This window comes from Contarinia nasturtii, unplaced genomic scaffold (assembly GCF_009176525.2).
Source record: "Contarinia nasturtii isolate CC-2019 unplaced genomic scaffold, AAFC_CNas_1.1 Cnas_scaffold_695, whole genome shotgun sequence".
NCBI classification, from domain to species: Eukaryota; Metazoa; Arthropoda; class Insecta; order Diptera; family Cecidomyiidae; genus Contarinia; species Contarinia nasturtii.
The window spans coordinates 7,722,434-7,742,519 of NW_022198046.1; the positions used below are offsets into that span (position 1 = coordinate 7,722,434).

Below are 20,086 nucleotides of genomic sequence, written 5' to 3' on the forward strand. Positions count from 1 at the left end.
TTGTGCATTTAATAGGATCGTTTCGGTATTATGTTACATGGTCTCACATTCAGTCGTGGTCGCATTGTAAATCGAGCGATTTCCTCCAAGAATATGCCTACTATGTCATTAGATTACATTTCCTATGGACGCAATTTTTTTCACCATCATCATCGTCATCGTTGTCGGATACCGTACCCTCTTTTGTATTACATTCCCTGGATATTCTATTATTGTATTCTTTTTATTTTTCACAAAACTGTAGTGCAACCCATGGACGGTAAATGTTGACATTTGACCAGAAGAAGAGAAAAAAAAGACTGTAATCACATTTGCAAGACGACGAAGCGATGATAGCCAAGCAATAAACCTTAATATCGCTTATGGCTTGAGGAAATCCTTCATCATCACATTGTGAATAGAAAACCACCTTATTCAATCCCATTCATTCCCCGGCCAGTGAAAATGTAAGCACACACAAAACCCGTTTTTTTGCCTTCGAAAATCCAGAAAATGTGAACAACAAAAAAAGTCTTTTTGAATAAAAAGTCTCATTCATTGTGTGTGTGTGTGTGTGTGTGTTGTGGAATTGTAGTTCGTACATTATAGAGAAAGTGCAAGCTTCAGTATAATTCCTATTGACGCTGATGATGATGATGACAGTTTTCGAATTCGATTGACAAACAGGAACCATAGCTGCATTTATGATTATAAAAAAACAGGCACGACCTGATGCATTAAATGGTGATTAGTTCCGAAACGAATGAATTTTGCATCGGTAGCCCCGACGTGTTATTTACACATTGAATCGTACTTTATGAGACTAACCATTGAAATCAATTGGAATTTCACACTAATTAAAACATGGTGGAAATGCATTCTATTTTCTCTCTTTTTTCTCGTCTCTTTTTTTTGCTTCTTCTTTTATATTTGAATTAATACTTTTTATTCTCTCTTTCTCATTTCGGGCTGGCGTTTTTTTCTGTCTTTTTTCCGTTTTTTCGATGTGTTGTGAATTCACATTCAATTAGTAGAAATGATGCGGTTTTCGCTTTTCATTTAAAAACAAAAGCTACATCGTATATTCAACTACGTTGTGAATACAATGGCAAAATGCGTTTCGTCAACGAGACGTTTTTTGTTTTGTTTTGTTGTTAAATTTATATAATGCATATACGTTCTATAGCTGTTTTGATTCTCAAATAATGGTTTTGTGTGTGTGTGTATATGTGTATCACTCATTTTTATACAACACATTTTCAAGCACCAGCAGAGAGAAGAAGAAGCTATAGTATAAAAAACAACATTATCATCATCATCACTTCCCATTTTATGGTTGTGAACTCTTCAATTCATCGCAATCCAAATGGAAATATGCATGCGCTCAAATCAAAAGGCAAAAATGTTGATGTGAAAATGAAATTCGGTATGTTTAAGGCTTTTGTGAATATGAAATGACATGCACATGAACACATCAGCAGTATCAGCAGAGGCAGCAGTAGCACAGCGACAATCGTAAATTACATATATCAGAAAAGTTGTTACGAATGACTGTTGTTAGTATATATATGGCACTCTCTCGAAACCATATTGGAATTTTCATATTTTCGTATTTTGCGCTGTTTTATTCATGTTAATAATAAATATTCCGATTTTCAAGCAAAAATCTATCTTACTCGCTCGCTCTCTTCGTCACTTTCTCTCTTTTGCTTCTTCGTACACATAATAATCGATTGAGGCGTTTGTGTACGTGTATTTGTGTGCTCTGTTCCCGTTGAATGCGTTGCCATCGCAATAAACGAGGAAAAATTTTATGACTTTTCGGAGTTGTGAGTATGTGTTAGCTGAACCGCATCACCGATGACAGCCCAAGCAAATAAAAACACAAAAAAAAAAAACGATCTGACATGAATTTTCGATGCAAAACCGTAAAGAATTATATTCCAATGTATTATGCGATATCATACGTATTTTCATAAGCGAAAAACTAGAGCAAAACAATAAACAAACAACAATAGTAAATGGTGAATTTATGGCATATCACATTTTGCACATATCACCGAATTGATTTCGACAATGAACATAAAAATAAAAATCGAATTAAACTCGCCGAAGTTTAGACAGTTGAAAGGGGAAAAAAATTAAACAAAAGGTTATAACTAAATGTGGGCACGTGCAGAAAACAAAACAATAAAGTGTTGAACGTCAATGTACTAATTCAAATGCTGTGGAATTATTCGAATAATGTGGTCATCATTAGATTGACAGTTATCTTTGGTTTGCGTATGGTATAATTTTGGTCGAGGTCATGATACATTACAATCAGACAGCTGAATTATCTCAACCATATTAAAAACAACATTTCAGCTGTAATAAAATGCGTGCCAAAATGAACGACACACAAAATAAACGCAAGAGTTCCAAATGACATTGAATAAAAGTAATCACTCAGACTTAATGTAACAATTCAGACAGAATAATAATAAAAAAAAACAAGACAAAGGAAATAGGTAATTTTTCGATATATCGCAAATGGACAAATAATAATCAGACATCATCTTATGTGATTATTGGCGACGGCCACAAATTGACCACTTTTTTGCCCAATGGAAAGCGACAACCACAAACCATATTATAGCGAAATTCTCTCACATCAGAAGACATTCAAAACAAAAACCACACAATGACTCAATTATATTCTCAGAGCGCAGACGAAACATAAAAGAGAAAAGCAACACTGTGTGTGTGTGAGAGAGAGAAAATTATTCCAACGAAATCAAGATACATCTCGATTACATTCAAGCCAAGCAAATCATCTCTCATGAAAATAAATGACCATTTTCATCATAATGTAATTTTCTGGCCAATTTTTTCTTTCATTTTTCCCTTTAACTTTGTGATTTTAATTTTGTTACGAAATAAAAACATTTTTAATGAGAGAGTTCAACTTTTTAACAAAAAAAATCGAAAAAAACTTCAAATTCTCCTCATTCACGCAATAGTCTAGGAAATATAGTCATAAATGCGCGGCTGTCGCCGTCCAGAACAACTACAAAAAAATAAACATATTGTACAAACATAAAATTCGTGAAAATAAAAGAGAGAATTTAAAGAAAAGCAGCATACAGAAACACAAGTTAATTAAATGCCTCGTCATGTATATACAAATTTGATTAAAAACGACGCAGTAACGTCTAAACCGCTATGAAAAAACGAATGAACGAGACGGAGCTCGTAAATGTAGTATGAGAATGAGACTGAGAGCGAAAGCAGGAGTGAAAAAATATAGGTAGCCAGTCGCCTATGAGCCGTTTTAAAAATGAGTACACGTAATATAACGTGCGTCTTAAGTAAAGAGAAATGTGTTCGTTGCCATTTGTCTCACTTATTTCACATTATTCATTCGTGTGTGTGTGTTTTTTTTCTTTGTCCAAACTCTGCTTCATTTTCAGCTATGAAATTTCTTTCATTCTATTTTTAAAAAAACTATACTATACAACATTTGCGCCATAACTTTGGCGTTGGACTTTTTTTATAATTGTAATAAATCGCAACTTTTCATAAGCATGTGTTTAATCCACTGTTCTTGCAACATATTGACGACTCAAAACATAATGTAAACACCTTTAGCAATATTCGTTCTGTGTGCGGTGTGTTACATCGTAAAGAAGAAGAACCATAGCATGGTAATAGAACGAGCTGCGAAATAGCACTACGAAATGTAAATAAAATAATGGGACGAAAGCGTATGAAAGATGGAACGAAATAGTTGGGCGATTCCATCTCTTGCGTGGTTCAATGAAACACTTAATTACATTTCGAATGAAAATTTTTTCGTCTGTATTTACAATTTGTGTATAGTTTAGCAAAATAAGAAACTTGATGGTCGTTTCTTTTTCTTTCTTTTGTTTTATTCTACTTTGTGTAATCAAGTGGCTGACATACAAACATAGAGAAAAATGCTCGAGACAAACAAAGGGAATGTACGCGCACATGAAATTAATCAAAAGAATTTACTGAAAATGTGTGTGGTACTTGATAATGTTGCTATAAAATAAAGAAGTTCCTAACCAAATCACATGGTCCTTATACATCTTACCAACTTATGCGTGTCGATTGCTCGCTTCTATGCGCACACAGAGAAAGAAAAAAAGGTGATTGTGGCTATGAGTCGGTTTTGGTAGACGCGAATCATTTAGTAAGTTGTACATGAAACGAGGTTTTGTCGTCGATTTCAATAGTGGTCGTAATAGTGACTGCAACTGTCGAAAAGCCAAACTGCAATAGCATACTGCAGCGGCTTGTGATGGGTATTCGTGTTTGCTCAACATTAAATCGAAAGCAACCAACGAAATAGACAGAGAGAGAGAGAGAGAGAAAGAGAAAAAAACGAACCGTCGCAATAAACGAAGTTGTTTTGGTTTTTCAATGTCTTCGTCGTCACTCAATTGCAAAAGGGTCTTTTTCACTTGTGTGTACTTCTCATTTGAAATGTGCCGTTGTTGTTGTCTGTACAGAATTCAAACTAAAAATGATTCGATTCACTTGCACACGGTGACTTTGTATATGGTTAAAATGCATTTGTGTGTGTTCCCTCATTTTTGCCATTCGTCCCATGATGCATCATCATTGCGAAGACTTACATTCGGTACTACACAGCATATACACATGAGAAAGTTTTCGTTCCTGTTTTTACATTCACATCATCGAGGGAATAAACAACACAATAGTACCTATAACGAATGAAAAATACCAAGAAGGCAATGAAAATACTCATAAGATCATAAAAACTCCGGAGGAACAAAAAGTGTAGAAGAATCAACAACAATAGCAGCAGCGATATATATATATTAAAATCGAAAGAATGCAGGACACACATTCGCCGTTGTGCTTATGTATGTATGTCCGTATTTATGTGTGTGTGTGTGGGTTTGTGTGCATAAAAAGGTTCCGTGGGGACCGGTGTGCGTAGCGTGTATTTTACAATCTTGTGCGATTAAAAAAACGTAGAATGAGCAAGCACGAAGAAGGAAGATGGAATACATTCAACGAACACACACGAATGAATTTACTTCATCGACTTGCTTACCATTAAACAATCTTCTTCGTTTTTTATTTTCATTTCGCCCATCATCTTCACCTCTCTTATTCGATCTGTCTGTTTCTATCTTCTCTCTGTTTGATACAATTGATACCAATGCTGTTGGATTTTTTTATAGATTTTTTTGTGATAGTTTCATTTTATCTGTGGTCAAGACGAAGGAACGGACATACATCAAATCACCGAGAATGTGCGTTTTTGGATAAATCAAAGATAAATGATTACGCTTAGAAAATAAATTGTACGATGATTGAACACAGCCGCCACGGCGACATTCGTTTGGTTAAGTTTTGGTAATTAAACAGGTACAGAGAGAGAGCGAGAGAGAAAAATAAAGGAATATGGCAAATTATCTAACACCAAGAAGATGCTCTTCTTCCGACTTAAACCTGAGGATTTATAGGGCTCCGATAGTTTTGTACTTGCGGCGATTATTTGATCTTTTTCCCTATTATTATTGCTCAATGCTGGTTTTTAATTCGATTTTTTCTTCGTTGTGTTATTTTTTTCCTTCTTAATTCTTCTCTCAATCGTTTCTTCTTTCAATCGAATTGATTCTATCTATATACGTGTGTACCTTGTGTTCGTTATGGTTGTTATAACCTGATGCATTTGTGTGATTCAATTTTCGAATTTCAACGCTGTTTTACGTTCAAAACGAACAATTGTAGCAAAAGGCAATTTATTAACATAAAACTAGCTATTCATTCCTATTGTCCAATGAGGTTTACGCCGAGATTTTCATCAATGAAATTTATTCAATACATCTAACGAATCGACGGAGAGGAAAGTGCTTATACGAAAAAAGATAGAGAGAAATCACACACAAATTAAAATGTTTATCATTTCGTTTAAGAGCGTTGCTGATTGGCTTTGAATGGAAAAATATCAACCACAATGAAATGGAAAATGAAGAGAGAATATCCGAAAAAAAAACAACAACAATCACATTGAGCCACATAATTAGCGTAATAATTATGTGTATATGTATTTATGTTTATTTATGCTTTTTGTGCAGTTTTCCCATCGTATAAAACAATCTGTCTATGTTTGATTCATTAAATTTCGTTGTTTCGGTCTGGCTGTTTCTGTTGTGCTGTTGGATCTTTTTTCTTCATCTCGTTTATTTACTCTCTTTCTCTCGGCTACTCCGACAAAAAATTGCTTTGCTGTAAACTTCCTGTATGTTGGATTTGTTTGCATTTTGATTTTTGCTCAAAAAAGGAGATGTAATGTTTATTTTTTGTTTTGTTTACCTTATATTATCGCTTTTTAATTGTCGTGCCCAAGCTGTTTCGGTGTAATTCAATCCACTGGTTTTGTTTTTGTTTCACACACTTTTCCCGAATAAAAAAAGAACGAAACTTATTTATATATTAGATGAATGGTTGAAAATGAATTTCCAACGCTGAACTCCAAATGTTGTTATTCGGTAAGAAAACGGTGCGGGACAATTGTCGCTATTTTCTTTAGATGTTTTTTTTTTTGTCTTCTTATTCTTGGTTTTATTTTCTATTTGGGTTTTGCTTTTATTACACCTTATGACCAAATCGCACTGTTCTTTTTTTTCTCTTTACGCTTATTTTTATTCGACTATTGTTATTATAATAAACAATTTCCTTCCGAATCTGATTATCGTTTATCTGTTATGTTCGCCGTTTTTTTTTTCTCTTTGCTAAAGTACAAGAAGAGAACCGAAGAAGGTAATTTCACCGTCGTAATAAATTACAGAGTCGGTCACACAAAACAAGGATCACTTTTTTTCCTTTCTTTCTCTCTCTCTTTTATTCTGTTTGAGTTTACGGTTGCACAAAACATAAAACCGTCACATTAAGTAGTAATAAATTATTTTCTTTGTAACAAGTTCGGTATTATATTATTATTATTAGCTCTGCGCACGTTTGAATCAAAGAATCTATATTTTCTTCATTCAAGGCAGTGAATTGTTTTTCCAACTTTTTTAATTGTCTTCCTGAGTCGCGCGATGTAGAAGACGTGACTTGATAAACACAATATACAATGAAATCGTCAAATATGTGATTTATTTCTGTTCACTTTGTTTTATTTTTACACATAGACGACGGTATCGCTTGTGATTGGCTTTCGCTAATCAGCTTCAATATAAATAGCATTCGACACAATTGACTATTAAAACCAAATGCAATCAAAACTATGGCATTGGTCAATCGCTGCAAATTGAATGTAAACACGAGAGTCGTTTTTTTTTGGTTGAAACTAGCACAAAACGGTAGAAAAAAGAACCGACACTATTGTGGGTGCAATTCTCGTCTCCTTTATCGATTTTCTCACAACGGTCACGTACCATGCAATGTTTTGTTCAATTTAATCGCGGGGCCTAAATTTTAAAGAATTTTTTTTTGTCAGTGTCCTTTCCAATAATACCGTCTATCGGAAACAAAACAATCCACAAAATGGATACACAAATCCTTTAGCCGACTATTCAGAGTTTAGGTTTAAACTGTTTTGCTATTCAGAGTTTAGGTTTAAACTGTTTTGTTTGGAGTTATTGGTTTTTTTACTGCAAACGAATCACTGCGGCTTTTGCCGATAAATTTCTGTCACGCTGTTTTGATCGATTGATTTACGTTTTATATATTTTAAATATGTTATTTATTGAATTTTACTTCGATTTAATTTCGGATGATGATTATTCGATATGAAACTTTTGGGTCAGCTCGTTTTTATCGCACTTGATTTGTCCTCTTTATTTGTTTGTTCAGCGCTACCGATTTTTCCGCAAAAACAATAACATCCACACAAAATTCAAAACAAAATGGCAAATTAAAATCACAATAACAAACCGAATAACCGAAAAAAAAAATGTTTATTTTCGCTTGAAATAAAATAAAATATCGTGTGAAAGCGTGTACGAGCGCGAGAGATTACAAAAAAAGAATCGAAAAAACCTGTATGCACACAATTCTTTAGAACAAAAAAAGTGTATCAAGTTGCGAGAGAGAGTCCTTTCTATGGTTGTTGTTTAAAACGCTGGTAGTATTATTTCTTGAACTCGATGTCTAAAAGAGAGTACACAATGTATATATGCCACAAATACACATACGAAAACGTCCTACGAGCTGAACAGTCAACGAGCGTCTATCTCTTCCAACTTGAGAATTTTCTTCATTCACATCGGTGATTGTATACAGCGAAAGACCGCACATGTGTTTGTATATCGTGGCGCACACATGACGCATGTGTGAGTGAGAGAGCGCCGTAATACACAATGTTATGGGTTTTGTAGTTGATTTCACGGACAAATCTAGTTTGAATTTACGATTAATACCGCCCGTTTTCGATAGATGGCGTCTTCCGCTGATGAGGAGATATTCGTGTGTGTTTGTTTTTGTTGTAGTTTTCATCAAAACATACAGCCAATTAGAAACATTTTCACTCATGCGGCGGCTTTTGACTATTCAAGTAAAGAAAATACTTACTTATTCATTGATACCTACATTTCAAATACTCGATTAATCCTTGAAACACAAGACAGCCATATGAATTAAGATCGAATGAATAATTGACGATCCACTTAATTTAGCTAGGTTTACCTTAATGCCAAAGTATATCGATAAAAAGCACTCTCGATCCAAAACCTCATTGATGTTTTCAAAAGTAAAGAAAATGTTCAACATTTTCATGTTCACCGGGAAACAGATTCAATGAAATACGGTGTGTGTGTGTTTTTCGATTTAGTTATAACATGGTATTTTGTTGTTGTTTTTTTATTGAAACTGTAATTTTTCATGGTTTTCGAATACAATGGAAATGGTTGTTAAATTTCACAAATTTGATTATTGGTTAGTATGCACGTTAATATAAAACTTGCACACGCAAAACATTGAAAACGAAAATGAAAAAATACGATTGGTTGAAAGATCTACTTCAACTTCTTCTTTGGGCGCAAGTTGTTGGTGTGTCCGCACTTCTTCTTACGGCAATTTGTAGCTCTTGGATGCAAACGAGCGTAGCATTTACGGCAAATCATTTTGTCGCAATTGTATTTTTGGGCCAAAATACGAAGAGATGGCTCAATGATACCACCACGAAGACGCAACACCAAATGCAATGTTGATTCCTTTTGGATATTGTAGTCAGACAATGTGCGACCATCTTCCAATTGTTTGCCAGCGAAGATCAAACGTTGTTGATCTGGTGGGATTCCTTCTTTGTCTTGAATCTTGGCCTTTACATTTTCGATTGTGTCTGATGGCTCGACCTCAAGTGTGATGGTCTTACCGGTTAAGGTTTTTACGAAAATCTGCATCTTTCGTGTTTTTTCGCTATTGTTCTAACCTGAAATGTAAAAATATATGCAAAAAATTAATAAATATCCATTAAATTTGACGATGATTTTGTAAAATCGAGCGAATGAAATTGCAACGAAAAATATGTGTGTTAGTTGCGCACACGATGTGAAACAGTATCACATCACATGGAAAGGTTATGTCTGTTCTACACAATAATACAAAACATATAAATTTTTTACAAAATTTCATCAATTCCACTGCAACTAACATATTTTTCCACAATTTTCATTGCTAAATTCACGATTTATTGCAAAAAAAATGTAAAAAAATCAATTTTTTTCGAAAAATTTAATAAATTTATCGGAGCACTCACCAAACTAAACGTGGTACAGAATGCCACTTTGAAAGAAAAGAACATTCAATATGGCGCATTGAATGACAATCACTTTCTTTCCGTCTGTCTAAAACAGAGTGGCGCTGTCAACACCAACTTAAGTGACAGCAACGAACAACTACTTGAAATTGATCTTTGATGAAATGAATTCAAAAAAAGTGTGAATTAATTTAATTTTCATAATGATAAAAATCGAATGATGAAAATCAAACAAAATAAAATATTCAAACGAAATTCTCTATGGAAAATATTTTTTTCAACGTAAAATTTGGTTTTGATTTTGTCCAATTCATAGTACTCACCAACCGTACGTATTGCCATTTGACAAAAGTTGTCATCAGACGCACTCATTCAACTTGAAACGAAACATTTTTATTCTCTTGTTCAAGTCTCATGACATTTCCATTAAATTTAACCACATAAAAACCATTCTGAATGAATCCAAAACGTATCATTGTGGCTCCGTATTCATGTTCAAACTTCTTTTAATTTATTGAAATAAACATAAAAATAATCTAATGTATTTCGTGTGTAATTAGACAATTTATTTATTGATATTATATTATGGTGATATTTTCATTCACCAAGTGATTAAGTATAAACCAGTATATAAAAAAATTCTAGAATTTAGCATAGTTGTTTTTTTGTGTAGTTCCTGTGCAATCCACAAAAAAGTCTCATCATCATGTCGAATGATGTGGCCGAATCAAATGCTGTTGTGCAGTCCGATGGTGACACAGAAAATACACAAGTATGTTTATTTTAAATTGGTAATTAGTGCTCCATTTTTGGCGCCATTTCTCCTAATTCACGCGGAAAACTTGTAAGACAAAGATTATTGAGAATTTTATGGCATTTTTTCTCTTGCAAAATCACTGCCATGAAAAATGAATGAAAAAAAATGTTGACATGAAATGTTTGTGGTTTTTACTGGAACAAATGCTCGAAATTCAGTGAACAATGGGCGTTTTATGTCATTACGTGGCTTAAAATTAGTGCAATTAACCTTCTAAAAGACGAGAGAACAATGGTCATGCAATGCATTTCAGTACCTGAAATCACGGAATTTAATCAATTTAATCGTTCAAATATTTTGAAGACTGTTTGTCAAGATTGTTTGTCGCAAGAAGACGGGAAAAAACACATGTAATTTAAAGAAAAGAAAATTAAATCGAATAGATAAGATAATAGATTCAAGCAACCTACATACGTTCGCCCATTTTAATTTCAATTATAATAATGAGTTTGCGGTGATTTCACGATTGTTCTTTTACGATCGTCACCGTCATAAAAAAATGGGTTCGACTCACATTACGATGGATACACGGAAAAAGTGCATATTATGTGTGCGGTTACGCAAACGCACAACCAAGCACCTGAATCTAATAATAGTTTCTTCCTTTTCGAAAATATTTCGTTAGTTCGGATAATCTCACATCGCATATGGTTTCGTGTGTGCAAAACCACAATCATCATTAACTCGAAGCAACTATTCAGCGACATTGACACTCATTCATTTTGAATACTATCATATGGTTTCATGTGGTGTATTATGCTGAAACCCAAATAATCCCGGCCTGTAATTTTGATTGGAACAATCATTTTGCGTGTCGTAAATTACGTTTGACGAAATAGGTTGAATTAAAATTAAAAAGCGAAAAAAAATAGGGAACCGGTCCAACATTGCATGAAATGTTAATGAAATAATGAGGAATCGACATCGATCACTTGTGCATAGACGTCAACCAACTATTTATCCATTGCCCATCGATCCAAGACAACGAATACGTTTTGTAGTGATTTAATTGACAAATTATTTACTTTATTTGATTTTGAACCTGAACTGAAAATGCGACGTTTATTAAGGTTCCAATTAAAATTAATCTGTTTTTTTTTTTGTCTTTTTTAGGCCATCACACAAGAGGAAGTACCAGTGACGCCACAGCCCACAAAATTAGAATCATTTTTTGCAATAACAAAATCATTAATTATCAGAGCACTCATCATATATTTTGTTTCGTCGTTTTTGCGTAAGCCAGCCTCCACACCGACAGAAGTGAGTCCAAACACATCGGCCGGTGTACAAGCTCCATCAAAGTTACCAGCATCGAATTTCTTCCTAAATGGCACACTATTCGATTTACATGTCTACATATCGGAAGATCAATTCAATGTTAATTTTAGCGATGCAAATAGTTTGATTTGGTTTCAAGAAGGTCTCACATATGGTGATTGGTATGCTGGTCGAAACGGAGATGGCACCGTTACTCATCACACAAAAATACGAGCATCCGAACAACTTAAGGTATAATTTCAAATTGGTCATTTTCTGTATGAAAAATCAATTTTAATGTTTTTTTTTTGTCTTTCAACTGATTTCTTTTAAATGCAGAACAATGGATCAATTTTTATCCATGTGTATGTCACACGATTCGGTATGACTCCGAATCCAAATGATATTGAATCGTATGCGAAGCAGGAGATGAGCCATTCCAGTCGATTGTTGAATAAGTTTAAAAAGATTCGTTACCAAAAAACGCATAATTTATTAACGGGCCAAACGGAAAAGAGTGAAGAAGTACAACGTAAATCAGAAATTATGTCTGCTGAAATTGTATCACATTGGCATCCAAATTTAACGATAAACGTTGTCACCGATCAAACAAATTGGGTTAAGAATCAAGTACCACAGCCGCTTGACGAGTATGTACAGTTTAGCGAAGATGGTTTAACATACTATCCAATTTTATTCTTCAACGATTATTGGAATATGTTGCGTGATTATCAACCGATTAATTCGACGACAGATATTTTGGAATTATCGTTAACGTATCAACCGTTGTCGTTGTTTAAATGGCAATTGTATGCAGCCCAAGCGGCCAAGAACAAATGGACGAGCAGCATATTTGGCGAGAGTCTTGCTGGCGCAACCGATGAAAATGATGAAGAACAAGATTCACTTAAAGAAACATTGTTGGATACGAACCCATATTTGCTCGGTTTAACAATTGCCATCTCAATTTTGCACAGTATTTTTGAGCTGTTGGCATTTAAAAATGATATTCAATTTTGGAATGCGCGTAAATCACTCGAAGGATTATCGGTGCGTTCTGTATTCTTTGGCGTATTTCAATCATTAATCGTGCTACTCTATGTACTTGATAACGAAACAAATTTCATGATTCGTGTCAGTTGCTTCATTGGTCTTGGCATTGAAGTGTGGAAAATTCAAAAAGTTGTCGATTTTAAATTCAACAAAGAAGACCGCTATTTTGGTATTATACCAAAACTTACATTCACCGACAAAGGCTCATATGTTGAATCGAGTACAAAGCAATACGATAATTTGGCATTCAAATATTTGGGTTGGCTGTGCTTCCCATTGTTGATCGGCTATGGTGTTTATTCAATCGTGTACAACGAACACAAAGGATGGTATTCCTTTATATTGAACATGTTGTACGGTTTCTTACTTACATTTGGATTTATTATGATGACACCACAATTATTTATCAACTATAAATTGAAATCCGTCGCACACTTACCATGGCGTATGATGACTTATAAATTTTTGAACACATTCATTGATGACATCTTTGCATTTGTCATCAAAATGCCGACCATGTATCGATTGGGTTGCTTCAGAGATGGTGAGTGATTGAAAGAGAAGTTTTTTTTTCGAACTGAAAGAGAACATAGATTCTAATTATTTTCATTAATTTTTGTCATTTGCAGACATTGTATTCTTCATTTTCTTGTATCAACGATGGATTTACAAGGTGGATAAGTCTCGTGTAAATGAGTTCGGTTTCTCGGGCGACATAGACGAAAATTCCAAAAAGAGTGTAGCAAACGGTGACGCAACTGAACCAGTTGGTGCCATTGAAGCAAAACCATCATCGCCGGTTGCAACAAAAACCAAATCGAAAAAAGACAAAAAACGAGATTAAGGTCTCTTAATCCAATTCTCATTTTTTTTTTTTAAAGAAACACACAATTCGAAATTACATGCCGTATTATACACCAATGAAGCGATTGAACATAACCGTATTTTATTTTGTTGTAAAATATTAAAATAGAATTAAATGCATATTTCAAACAAGCACATTGTTCAATCAAATGAATGTAAACAGGATTTTATTTTAGCGTTAGTTATTATATTGAATGTTGTTCGAATTGTGTAGTGTTAAAAACAAAAATAAGAATACCAAAATAAATATAGTAATTAAATATGTAACAATACTAGAATGTTACACATCTGCGTGAGTGAAAAAGAAAATTTTTGAACGACAAACGGGCATAAAACAAAACCATCTGTCAAAATAAATCTTTGTGAAAATCATCAATCGTTGTGTTTGAGTTTTATTTATGTTCATTTCCAAACGTCCACAAATTTCCCCTCAAAAATTTTGAAATTGTCAATTACAGTGTATTCTGTATTCTCACCTGTTGAGCAAAATCACGCAAACGAATACACATACACAAAAAAAGAGAGAGAGAGAGACTAGAGAGGCTCCAATACATAGATCGAGCCTATGTCAAATAGACTTCAATACCACACCAATGTACAATATACTGAAAGAGTCGAAAGGTAAATGGCTGCTGTGTGAACTGTCAAAAACATTCAAAGAGAAAACGCAAAGAGAGAAACAATGTTAGTCAACTACGCTGTGTGACACGTAACAACAAAATAATTTCTTTTTGTTTATTATTTGCACTGAAGAGTTCACAAATTCGACACTAAATAATTTATTATTTTTGCCAATTTTTATTTGTAAATACGTGTAAACATGCATCAATTTGTGTGAAATGTCAAAAATACCAATGTGTACGAATGGCCTAAATATCATTGAAATAATTGTACACAAAGAAGCAAGTGAATTCGATTTGCAATGTATTCCGAATGGGCATCTTTGAGTCCTGTGATAGCTGCCAATAGCAACAATTCATCGAATACTGTTTTAAATAAATTCTCATCTGTCGCTGGAAAAGAAGTATCACAAGCGGTAGTCAAACAATTGGCAGCAAATTTGGGCATTACTCAACCAGCGGAGCCCAGTATTTTGATAACCGATGAAGAAGTGAGTTAATTTATTCAATGAGTGTTACTTTTTGCTTCATTTGAATGTGCAACATCTGGTCGAAATGAATATTTTCATTGAATTTTCAACATTTATTCAGAAATGAATTTTAATCGATTTTTTTTTTTGTAACTTTTCTAGGTGAATTGGTGCATGAGTGTTATTTGTCATGGTTTGTATAAAATTCAGTTTCCAAATGGAATAAAATAAAAAAAAATTAACAAAATAAAATGTTACTTATTTTAGGTTTGTCATTGCCGTTGAGTGAACATGAAACAATCAAAGATTGCGTAAATGTCTATTGTGAATGGTTAACAGCGTTGTATCAAGTGCCGCGGATCAGTGTGCCGAAACCAATATGTGAAGACCCAAATTTATATGCGCGTAAAATAATAAATCATTTTCACAAATTGTTTGTACCACGTCAAGGCGAAGGTGAGACCACTTGCATATACAGATCACCCGATTCCGTGCATTTAATTTTTCAGTTTTTGCTGTTTTAATTTCAACTGAATTCTAAGTCTGTGAATGAAATATGCTTTTTTTACTACAACGCGCTGCTGCGATAGATCTATCTAAATATATATAAACAAGACACTCATTTTACACTTAAAAAAAAAAACTTTTACTTTGATGGAGTCATTTGTTAGGCTTGCTTCACCACGCGTCGTAATTTGCATCTCATAATGGCCAAAACGCGTAAAAACATTCCTAATACCGTTGATTGCTCTAGATCAAAATTTAATCGACCTTCCTTTTGACAACAACTTTTATATTCTAAAAAAAAAAATCCTATAAAAATAATCGACTAAATTTTAAAAAAATTTCTTTTCAAAGCTCGTTTTGCTAAATGTTTTTTTTTTGCTCTTGAACTAAACCACTTACTTAATAATCTAACGAATTACATCTTTTTTGTTTTCTCTTTGCATTTTTTTTTATATTGTGTTCGAAATGTTTGTATAAAAAAAAAGTTTGGCCATTTTTGTACCAGGATAATTTGGGTAAGAATCATGAATTTTGAACCAGTTTTCTGAATGGCTTGTGTTTTTATAGCTTAATGCTCTCATTGGAATGCTGCATCCTTAGACTATTTATTTAATTTTAGATAAATTGGTTTTTGTCTTTGTGTTTATGTCTGTTATTTATTTCGTGTTTTTTTTCGTAATATTTTCTTACATTTAGTTATTTTATCTACTTCATTTTAATTGGTATATATGCTATATGGATTTCATATTAACTGCGTATTTTTAGTTTTAAATATTGTTTTTGGTGATATGTTTCACTAAAACCATCTAACTGGATTCGTATACGAAATAACCACCAAATTCAAACAAATTTCGACTCTTAGTGACTATGCATTTGTTTATTGTTCATTTGAATTGTCTATGCTTCGCATGGGTTTATTTTTAGATATATATATTATTATTTTTAAATTCATTTGCTGACGCAATAGTCTTAGTTTTTTTTATATTACGTGAATCTATTAACATTTCGTAGATGTTAACATTGTTTTTGTCATTGTTATATCTCATCAGTTTTATAGTTAGCTTTTGCTTTTATCTTTTGAATGACAAATGATTACATTGCTTTCGTTTGATGCAGGTGCTGATTTAATAAATCGACAGGCAGTGCTATGTCATCGTGTGCTCCGTACATTGCAACAAGTATCACAATCATCACAAAAATTAACACCCGAAACATGGGAGTCGTTGTTATTGTTTCTGCTAGCTATAAACGAAGTACTCCTAGCACCTCCGGGCATGAAAGATGATGTTAGTGACCAGCTTTGTGAACGTGTGCTCAGTGTTTTGTTTGAAGTTTGGCTGATTGCGTGCGTTCGAAATTTTCCGTCGCCTTCATTGTGGAAAACATTACAAGAATCATGCCTGCTACTAAGACATCGAATCGCTTTAATTGAACAATGGAATCGAGTTAATCTTGCATTAACGGCACGTTTGCTAGAGTTTTTATATGGTCCTTCATTTCCAGAACTAAAAATCTGTAAGTTATTTCTTATTTCGAGGCAAAATGTAACGAATCAAAATAAAAACTCATTTATTTTTCTTCAGTGGAAGAAGACGCGCAATTGATACCATCTGGAATGACAAACGATTGTGTGGCACAAACATGGTATCGATTTCTGCGAACAATTGGATCACCGATTGCATTGTGTTCACCGCAAGTCGTTAGTAAAACACCACAATTCATGCAATGGGTCGTCTCACGAGCAGATGGCGTTGAAGCATTCCATCATCCATGTCTTTTGCAATTGCCATTCATCTTTCTAAAAGCAATCAAAGGAATTGCGAGTCAAGTAGATGCTTTTCTAGGTATGAAACACGGGAACTATTTGCACACTCTTTAAACGATTGTAAAAATGAATAATTCTCGTCAACTATATTTTCTTTTCAATTCTTTCACAAATGGCACTCAAAAAAACACATTTCAACCGCACAACACACAATACAACAAATTACACAACGCACGCACAATGTTTGTTCACAACTGGTGGTTATAGGTATATATCAAGCTCATCAGCCGATTGAGGTTTCGGGTGATCCAACGACGAATTCAACAACATCGGCACAACAACAACAAAAATCGGAAGAATTGTCACGTTTATCTGGTAGTGAAATTAAAAATAGTGGATTTATAAGTAGCAGTAGCTTAGCGATTGCTTCAATTGGTGGTGGTGGTAGCTCAGCAACGCCTAGCGTTGGTACAAATGTTTCCGGTAGCGGTAACGATTCTCCGACACCAACACAACATCGTCGTCTTGCAAAGAGTTTTTCCGTTGCTCCATCATTGTCACAAACAACAAAGGGTTGGTAACACAGTTTTCAGTGAAATCATCACTGGTATAATCATAATCCCGCACCTTCCCTATATTACAACATTTTAATTCCTATTCTTTTTCACTGGATGGTTGGCACTTTACAACATGTTTCAATTATACGAAAATGTTTTTATGTTGAAAATACGATGCACAAACTATCCTAATCAATATTTCAATTTGGGAAAAAATACACTGCAAAGTGTATGTCAATTTGTCAAAAACATCATTTTAAGTGCTCACCAGCCGCACCATTTTTTAATTGCACAAAACTAACCCTGGACTACAAAGAGTCCATATCTATTCAATAACTCGATAATTTCACAATCAGAAGCAATTTTGTTTATTTCAACGCACTTTGAACTTTTTATTGCACCGTTTTGTGTTATTATTATTATTTGAAAGTTTGTACGTAGTTTGATTTGTTTTGTTTGGTAGTTAGAAACGGATTTTGATTTAACAAAAATGTATGTAAAAAATGCGTTTTTGTCCGAACAAAAAATCCAAATTAACTTTGTTTGTTTTGAATTGATTAAAAATAAAAAAAAGAATGACTAAATTTTCATTGCAATTCGAAATTTGTGCGGTACTTCCATGCAATTCACATAAAAAAGGACTCAGTAAAGGATCGCTCATTGGATTAACAAGCAGCCGATCTTCGGTGCATCCACCATTAACACCAAATTCGGGGCCCCCATCTTCATCGAGCTTATTATGTTGGTTGACGAACATTCTCGTATTATCTATACATATATATATATTTTCCAAATTTCATTCCCAATTTTATTTGTATTGCTTACCTTTTTGCTTGATTTGCTTTCATTGATTTTGTTCGTTTATGGCTTTGCAATTTTGTTAAACCAAATTTTAATTGAATTTTAAATAGCTCTACCATCATTGGGATTTATTGAGTCGCGTCCCCCATTGGCATCCGCCAGACCGAAATGTAACAGCATATTACATTTGTTTGGCGAATGGCTCTTTGAAGCAGCGCACATTGGCGGTGATGCTTGGATACAGAATACGAAAAGTGAGTTTCGCATATATATTTCACACACAAAAAAATCAACTTAACTTTTTAAACGATTGTATCGTTTAATGTTGGATTCAAACGATAAATTCGTTTAAATTTGAAGATATTAAACGATTTTACCGTTTAAAAGATGAATTTATCGTTTGAATCCAAAATTAAACGATACAATCGTTTAAAAAGTTATGTTGATTTTTTTGTGTGCATAATCATTTAATTTCAATGCAACTTTTCGTCCATAGAACTGGCATCGGAAGCAAGCCGCAGACCATCTTCAATGATAGTTGACAGTCGAAAAGGGAGTTTATCATTGTCACAACCATCGTCATTGTCTGAATCTGCTGATTTGCCAACCGGTTTGAAAATCGATAAATTTGAATCGGGGCGGGCCGAAGCAATTGGCGCATTATGTCGAATATTTTGTGCAAAGAAAACTGGCGAAGAAATTTTACCCGTGTATTTGGCACGATTCTATGTGGCGATTCAACAAGGCTTAAAAACTCCAGAGAGTCGAGAATGTGAAGAAACCTTGGCCAGTATTTTATACAATTCGTCCGACTTATTTCGTTTGGATTTGGATGGTATACATGTACTATTGCCATCATTCATTTCTGCTTTGGAATTGGTACTGCCCGAAAAGGAATTGAAAATGAAATCAAATATTGTTATTAATAAAAGCGAATTGCGACGGGCATCGATTCAGATATTATTGACAATACTTGCGTTGCCGTTACATTTTCAAACACTACCAATTCGTGATTTGACCAATGCACCGGATAAGTAAGCATGAAAAGTGAGCATTTAATAATTCGTCCACTAATTACAATATTTTTTTACAGAGTGATCACATTCATACAATTAAAACCGCGACTTATTAACATACTGATGAATGCAATACAAGTGGAAACCGATCCACAGAATACACATATGTTACTCGGCGGTTTGATGCTATGTGTTCAAGATTCAGCGTTATTTGAAGAATGTGCCGAAATCAATGTGGATGCAAGACAAACATCGCCAGCACCCAGCGATACGAATCTACTTAGTTCGGGTATGAATAAGTCTTCAATCGGCATTATGTTTTTGCTATACATGTATTCATTTTTTGTTTGTGTTACCTACAACACTCGATAGAAAATCATTATCTCACAGACAAACAGTCTATATGTATGTAATATCCAAGTGTAGACATAACCTAAATGTTTCAAAGCGATGCCGATTCAACGACAATTTTTTTATTTTTTTTTTCTTATTTTATGTAAATCATTTTTCACTTAATGTTTGATTTGTCTCATTTTTATGTTTTATCATTTCACGTGTTTTTCTTTCTCTTTTTTCAACTTTATTTTGAAAAAAAAAAAAAAAAAAAAAAAAAAAAAAAAAAAAAAAAAAAAAAA

General features: G+C 33.7%; 4 protein-coding genes across 19 annotated transcripts in view; 2 read left to right on the forward strand and 2 right to left on the reverse strand.

The window, feature by feature from the left end:
- LOC116340463 (protein turtle) overlaps positions 1 to 8,180 on the reverse strand; it is a 189,356-nt gene extending 181,176 nt beyond the window's left edge. For all 7 annotated transcript variants that reach the window (XR_004201093.1, XR_004201092.1, XM_031766963.1 and 4 more), the window contains exon 1: positions 6,337 to 8,180. The gene's annotated coding sequence lies outside the window, so the exon portion shown is untranslated. The remainder of the gene's footprint in view (positions 1 to 6,336) is intronic.
- Positions 8,181 to 8,792: 612 nt separating this feature from the next.
- LOC116340465 (ubiquitin-60S ribosomal protein L40) lies at positions 8,793 to 9,849 on the reverse strand. Its single transcript, XM_031766969.1, has 2 exons — positions 9,725 to 9,849; positions 8,793 to 9,397 (listed from the first exon to the last, which is right to left on the reverse strand). Exon 2 carries the CDS (start codon positions 9,366 to 9,368, stop codon positions 8,982 to 8,984), a length of 387 nt encoding a protein of 128 aa, XP_031622829.1. The 5' UTR covers positions 9,369 to 9,397; positions 9,725 to 9,849; the 3' UTR covers positions 8,793 to 8,981.
- A 326-nt stretch (positions 9,850 to 10,175) lies between these two features.
- LOC116341094 (cleft lip and palate transmembrane protein 1 homolog) lies at positions 10,176 to 13,718 on the forward strand. Its single transcript, XM_031767961.1, has 4 exons — positions 10,176 to 10,496; positions 11,655 to 12,050; positions 12,138 to 13,395; positions 13,481 to 13,718. The coding sequence occupies exons 1-4, from the start codon at positions 10,431 to 10,433 to the stop codon at positions 13,693 to 13,695; spliced, it is 1,935 nt and encodes a 644-aa protein (XP_031623821.1). The 5' UTR covers positions 10,176 to 10,430; the 3' UTR covers positions 13,696 to 13,718.
- A 638-nt stretch (positions 13,719 to 14,356) lies between these two features.
- The window catches only part of LOC116340799 (ral GTPase-activating protein subunit beta), an 8,901-nt gene continuing 3,171 nt past the window's right edge, over positions 14,357 to 20,086 (forward strand). For 2 of the 10 annotated variants that reach the window (XM_031767464.1, XM_031767468.1), the window contains exons 1-11: positions 14,357 to 14,826; positions 14,968 to 14,998; positions 15,073 to 15,261; positions 15,798 to 15,827; positions 16,429 to 16,827; positions 16,896 to 17,156; positions 17,345 to 17,650; positions 18,274 to 18,375; positions 18,546 to 18,689; positions 18,932 to 19,469; positions 19,529 to 19,740. In XM_031767464.1, the coding sequence (XP_031623324.1) occupies positions 14,638 to 14,826; positions 14,968 to 14,998; positions 15,073 to 15,261; positions 15,798 to 15,827; positions 16,429 to 16,827; positions 16,896 to 17,156; positions 17,345 to 17,650; positions 18,274 to 18,375; positions 18,546 to 18,689; positions 18,932 to 19,469; positions 19,529 to 19,740 (2,401 nt within the window). In that variant the 5' untranslated portion in view covers positions 14,357 to 14,637. The remainder of the gene's footprint in view (positions 14,827 to 14,967; positions 14,999 to 15,072; positions 15,262 to 15,797; positions 15,828 to 16,428; positions 16,828 to 16,895; positions 17,157 to 17,344; positions 17,651 to 18,273; positions 18,376 to 18,545; positions 18,690 to 18,931; positions 19,470 to 19,528; positions 19,741 to 20,086) is intronic. The other 8 variants (XM_031767466.1, XM_031767474.1, XM_031767469.1 and 5 more) reach the window with 7 other exon arrangements.